The sequence below is a fragment of the Cyphomyrmex costatus genome, unplaced genomic scaffold (assembly GCF_001594065.2).
Source record: "Cyphomyrmex costatus isolate MS0001 unplaced genomic scaffold, Ccosl1.0 scaffold2105, whole genome shotgun sequence".
In the NCBI taxonomy this organism is placed as follows: Eukaryota; Metazoa; Arthropoda; class Insecta; order Hymenoptera; family Formicidae; genus Cyphomyrmex; species Cyphomyrmex costatus.
This window is the reverse complement of record NW_017276154.1, coordinates 1,405-8,054: the sequence shown is the minus strand read 5'-3', so window position 1 is coordinate 8,054 and position 6,650 is coordinate 1,405. Positions and strand designations below refer to the sequence as shown.

Below are 6,650 nucleotides of genomic sequence, written 5' to 3'. Positions count from 1 at the left end.
ATGAATCGTGATATCCTGAAGATCGGAGGTGCTCCGATCTTTGACGATCGCATCGTTAAAATAGAGACTCACACTTACAATCCGTACGCTAATACTACATTCGGATACAGCGATGAAATACGGATACCGATTCAACATCAGGATCTCTACACGTTACCGTGCGAAAGTTTGCTCTACATCGAGGGAAAATTCGTTGTACAAAGGAAGGAAGGAAGTACCAACGAACCACCGAGACTGCCGAATAATTGCGTCGCATTCATGTTCGACGAGATTCGTTACGAATTAGACGGAGTTGAAATTGACAGAAACAGAAACGTCGGTATTACAAGCACTATTAAAAATTACGTTTCGTTGACAGTTGAAAGAAATAAAACGTTAGAGAATGCAGGATGGAAAATTGCATTTTTTCTAGACGCTTTATTCGATCGAACAACGACAACATCTGAAGAGTTTAACTTCGGCGTACCGCTCAACGTACTTCTTGGATTTTGCGAGGACTACAAACGGATAGTGATAAACGCACGACATAAACTCGTCCTGATACATGCGCGTAACGACAACAATTGCGTTATCGCTAGCGACACCGAAGACTTTACACTGTTGTAGCCCGCGAGTAGAATAGCTAAGCGGGTTCTAATCCACTATGTGTTAGTGCGTGTATATGTATGTGTGTGTGTGTGTGTCTGTGTGAGGGGGGGGGCAGGGGGGGGGAAGTGCACACGGATACAGAGCCGCCACCAGGTGGCGTTGGTGTCGCGCCGGGCCCTAGAAGGAAGGGAGGAATGGAGGGGGTAAATACGTCACAGGGGAGGGGTCTGCGGGGAGAGATCCGGGAAGGAATGGAGGGAGTAAATACGTCACAGGGGGAGGGGTCTGCGGGAAGGGGGACTTTGTTCCTTCTCTCCTCCCACCTATTGTCTCTAGTACCTATTGCGCTCTCTTTCTAACCCGTTGCACATCTCTCTCTCCCACCCACTGCAGTTCTGTACTTACACTATTGCGCTCTCTTTTTAACCCGTTGCACATCTCTCTCTCTCCCGCCTATTGTCTCTAGTACCTATTGCGCTCTCTTTCTAACTCGTAGTTCTCTCTCTCTCCCACCCATTGCAGTCCTGTACTTACACTATTGCGCTCTCTTTTTAACCCGTTGCACATCTCTCTCTCCCGCCCATTGCAGTTCTATACTTACCCTATTGTTCTCTCTCTTCCTCTCGTTCCGTTTCCTTCTCGCACGCGATTTAATTAAACAGATATTTTCGAATTTTAAGATATGACTAAGCAATCAATTATTTTTCAGTATAACTGCTGTCGAGCATACCGTACAATATATCGTAAGAATGCACTGTAACCGTTTCTGTACCCTTTTTTTGTCTATGGGGACGACGCCAATAATAACAATAGAGTTTATCTTTACGACTGCGATAAAATCGTCCCTTCGTTGAAACTTGTCGAAACATGTTAGAACGCGCTAATACTTAACTAGAGGAAAGGCTTGGGAAAAAGAAATTGAAACATATTATACAGGGTGGCTGAGAATAACCGCATAATATTTAATGGGTGGATAGAACAGACTATACTGAGTCGAAAAGTCCTGTACCATTTTGGGATTGCAGCAATAGTTAACGAGATATTAATTTTTAAAGATTGGCAAATACGCGCGTCCGTCCGGCCTACCACACCATTGAGTATACGCCTACAGAATGCCGCGATGGGCGCGCGGGCCGCTGGAAGCGGACGTTTGGGGGCTAGCGGCGGTGTGCGCGGCGCGGGCGGCGGAGCGCTTGCCAACCATCCCCACTCTTCGCGCGGCTAGCTATCGCGATAGCGAATATTCGGCGCTTCAGAAATTAATATTTTGACTGCGAAAATCGGGAAATGATCGAAATCTTTTTGAGAACTCAATTTAGTTCGCTCTAAAGCGTGTACATGCCCGTGTACATACAGAAAAATGTTACAGAAAATTGTAACGCACAGTTCTTAGCATGTTTTACACATCGCATAGTATTAGTAACATCTAGATTATTCAGTGATTCTATATTTTCGTAATCGGCATCGAGGGTCTCAATGATCAAGTCGTCGCTGTCGAGTATATCGGCCAACCATTGGCGTTTTTCACGTCCTTTAACGTACACAATAGCCTTATTGTCGCCGTTCCATTCCGCATCAATTACAGCCATTGTAATCAGACGTTTCGTCATGCTGTACGGTATCATCCCGTCTTCCCATTGCAATCCATGGTGATAAGCACCCAGCCAGGAGGCGCAATACTTTTCTGATTTTGTCAAGTAATTCTATGGTATGGGGCATGTAAAAATGTAATGAGAAAGAATGGTCCCTTCTCTCAACACCGCCACTTCCTTTGCGACAAATTTCTTTCCAACGATAAATCCTTGCAGATCGACAAACGTTGGTATAGTCATGACGAAGGACTTTTCGAGACTGTGCTCGATCACAAAAAATCGTGGTTTTTATATCTTATATTGAAAGGGGGGAACATATTTTATTTTGCAACGTTGTAATTTTATGTAATCTTGCGCACTACGTTGGACATTGGGCTGTATTCGATCACGCGATCGTGTATGATGAGACAATAGGCAGTAGTATTCGCGGGTACATTCTCTTTGAATTCAAATTCTAAACGCACATCCACGGTGCCACTTTTGACGGACTCGTTTTGTCGAGAGCAGTCAATGATTACCATAGGAAACATTTTCCTAAAAGCATCTGTCTTGAATAACGTTTCACTTCTTTCGCGGAGGATTTGATAGTAAGATGTACGGAAGCGTACGAACATATCATACAAAATGGCGGTTCTGTTTTTGTCAAAGTCTAGATTTAGATCATCGTATGGAAAAAATTCAGAATTCAGATAGAGTTTCACGTTGGTTAATTTACAACTGTCGAGGAAAGTTTTATGTGCTGACATGTTGTTTTTTTTATTAGTTTGCAGAGCAAAGATGACGTATCGCGGCTTTTCGAGCTGAGTCGTAGTCTTGATAGCCCACGAGAGCTTCGTCGTGCTCGGCAATAGAGGATACTCGTACAGATCCCACGAACGGAAACTCATACTCAGATATCGTCCGTTCTCCAAGATACGCAACATAGACAGTTTATTGACTTCGTTCAACGTAACATGAGGCATTCGCCACTGTATCTTGAACAGTTCAAGTTTCGGCTCTTTCGCTGCATCTCCCACGATGCAATTATTGTCGTTGCGCGCTCGTATCAAAATCAATTCGTGACGCGCGTTAATTACCACACGTTTGTAATCTTCGCAAAAGCCAAACAACATGTGCAACGGTACGTAAAAACTAAAATATCCATCCTCTGTTACTAATCTTCTTACATCGTAATCAAACACCGGATGTACAAATCCGGCATTCTCCATTTGATGTGTAAAGTCAGCTGAATGCGTTGAATAGCCCTTCAAAAGAGTAGTTATTCCAACGTTTCTATTACGATCAATCTCAGAACCATTGAGTTCGTATCGAATTTCCTCAAACATGAACGCCACGCAATTAATTCCAAGCTTCGGCCGCTGTTCCGCATTTTCTTCTTCTTTTGACGTAAGTCTTCCTTCGACATAGAGACAGCTTTCACAGGGTAACGTGTATAAATCCTGCTGTTGTATGGGTATCCTTATTTCATCGCTATGTCCAAACGTTGTGTTCACGTACGGATTGTACGTGTGAAACTCGTACTTGACGATGCGATCGTCAAAGATCGGCTCGCCTCCAAAATCCAAGATATCAGCCATCTCAAATATTTCGTACGACAAAGCCCAATGATTGTAAAAATTTAACGTTCGACGCAGTAAGTTTCTTTCTATTGAACGATCGAATGTTTTTAATCGCAACAGTCCCTCTGTTAAAAATTATGTCTCTCGTTTGTTTCGTTTGCTCGTTCAAAACAAGCATCTCACGTTATCGGTGTTGTATCACTTTATCGCTGTTGCCTTCGCACGTGTAATCTAACGGTGATCTCCTCTCCGCGAAAATTGAGCAATCGTCCGTCTTGATCCACAACGCGAACCGTCAGGTCCGTAATGCTCCGTACGATGATCGGAAGGTAAATGATCTGTGCAGGTCTTTCCGATATCTTATATCCTGGTGGCACCCTCGGCGAAAACTCGTGTATCGTATGTACGCATTTGTCGTTGCTGTATGCACCCACGATCACGTTGCATTCAATACGAATGATGTTTACATTGTTGATATTTATCGACGTGTTCGATTCATGCCATTGTTGTGGTTCCAGCACGCGATTGGACGAAAATCCAAACAGCGATCCAATGTTGTGAGGTTTGGTAAAATTTACTCGATAAGCGCACTTGATCTCGCTTTTCATCGTGTTGTTATTGGCACGAATAGTCAAAGGATACTCTTCATCCTCTTTGCGAAGCTTTCTCTCTCTTACATAGTTGGAACGAGATTGTAGAATTGCACGTCTCAGATACTTGTTTAAGTCATGTATTTCGTACGATCCTTCGGGAATAACAATTTTCTTGTCATCTTCGTCGAAGTAAAACTTATTATTCGATGAATTTACATTAGATATCGTGTGGTAGGTTTCAAAGTCCGTCAGACCGAGCTCGTAATCACCATCGCTCAAATCTACTGCTGGAAAGTAACAGGCCGCGAGGACGTTACTCTTACCGGTCAACGTAAACGTCAGTGACATGTTTGAACGAATACTGAGTTGAAACAGTGCGATGTCAGTTCTTAAATTGATTATCAACCATCTGTAAAAACTGTAGGCACAGTTGTCAACAGTTACTTTGATCGTAACGTTGATAAGGCGTGCGATTATATTCGATTTGCGTCACGTTCAGATATCGCACCAATTCTTTCGGTGGCAGAAGATTGCCGAAACTGTCAAAGTAAATAACACGATCTCCTCGCTTCGCATATGCCACCCAATGAGTATCTGATCCCTCGGCATTATTCTACGATACCGCTCTCGTTTCGATACACTCCCTTTGTCGGTAACGCAGTACGCATAAAAATACCTCTAAAATATGGAATACGCATACGTTTCGCTAGTTGTTGTAGTTGTACGTTGGTAGTTACACCCTTTGGCATTTTTGGCAATTGTTTGACATTTTTTTTTTCAATCTTTTTAATTTTTTTCCTTGAGATTCCGCGACCACGCTTGTACGGGGCGAGATAAACTCCATGATCTTCCATGACGCGATTATGACGTTTCAATTCTTCCAGTTGACGTTGCGCGGCTTTACTATCGTTTATAGCCTTCGCGACTCCTGCCGCGCCACCGACCAACGAGCCTACGACTCCCAGCAGCGGTAACATAGGTAAGATACCACCGCGTTTTGCTACCGGAAGTATTCGCTTTTTCGTAGACTTCTTTTTCTTCGTTTTCAAGCCCATACCGATTTTCGTCTTGGCTTTCATAGCCGCCCAGACAGCTGTAGCAGCAGCTCGCTCTCCGAGAGTCGAATCTTTCGCGGTAATGCGTTTCCGCGCCTCCTCTGCGAGTATGTTGTCAGCTACGTGCCGTTTCGCGAGATCTTTACACTGCGAATAAGCTATGTCGTGTTCGCGACACGCCTCGTCCAGCGGATTAATGCCTCGATCGCCTCTAGCCAATCGCTTCACTAAACGTGTTCCTGGACCGCAAAATTGATATCCGGGAATATGCAATTCGATCGGAAGTGCGTTTATCGCGTGATTTAAAAGACCGCAACCTCTTGTCGTTGACATTCGCTACAATCTTTTATAAACGGCGCTGGACCATCGATGTGCGATCGATGACAGGGCAAATTGTAATGTTTCAAGCACCGACGATGTTGCTGTACCTCTGAATCAGCCTTTATATATTCAGGCAATCTGTCCCACAGTCGATCTATGTAATTCTTAAACTCTCGTAGCAAAATAATTTTCGGTATGTATTTCAACTCTTCGGCTGTTAAACTATGTACATCGCAGTTGTCCGGCACGATAAGAAGCATTTCGATTACTGAGTGGTTTCGCTCAACGCGCTACTATAAATAGGTCCGCTCTCGATGTCGCTTTGTTTTCATTTTGTATCAGTGTCGTGGAAGGAGAAGATATGAAGTTCGTGCGACAATCGCAGACGATCAAAGTGACTAATGTCGATGATAAAGTACAGACTGAAAAAGAAATGCGCAAGCATGGAAACATGCTGCCGATTTCTATACGCGGTGTCATCTGCGGTCCATCGAACTGCGGTAAAACAAACGTGTTGATAAGTTTGCTGGAAAGTCCACATGGCGTACGCTTCGAGAACGTGTACGTGTACTCGAAATCGTTGCAACAGCCAAAATATCGATACTTGGAGAATTTATTAGAACCGATTGAAGAAATAGGTTATTTTACATTCTCCAATAACAGCGATGTAGTTCCATCGAACGAAGCGCTTCCAAATCAGGAGACGCGGTAGCGTCTCCGGCCATGTTCAAAAACTCTGAGACGCTACAAATCTCATATCCCGAGCCACCAAAGTCCATTTTTGGGAGGTGCATAACTACTAAAATATAAAAAATTTTGAATTGAACGTCATATGTCCTGAAAGGCGGCATTGCCACGAGTAATTTGAGCCAAAAAAATTTTTAATCGGTCAAGCCGTTATGGAGATATAAGCGGTCGAAAAGTGGTGATTTTAATGAAAAA

At 43.6% G+C, this 6,650-nt stretch overlaps 2 protein-coding genes across 2 annotated transcripts; one reads left to right on the top strand and one right to left on the bottom strand.

Annotated features, from left to right (window-relative positions):
• On the top strand, positions 1-606 carry LOC108773503 (uncharacterized). The gene has a single exon (XM_018539336.1). It carries the CDS (start codon positions 1-3, stop codon positions 604-606), a length of 606 nt encoding a protein of 201 aa, XP_018394838.1.
• Positions 607-2,521: 1,915 nt separating this feature from the next.
• On the bottom strand, positions 2,522-3,757 carry LOC108773502 (uncharacterized). Its single transcript, XM_018539335.1, has one exon. It carries the CDS (start codon positions 3,755-3,757, stop codon positions 2,522-2,524), a length of 1,236 nt encoding a protein of 411 aa, XP_018394837.1.
• Between the last annotated feature and the right edge of the window lie 2,893 nt (positions 3,758-6,650).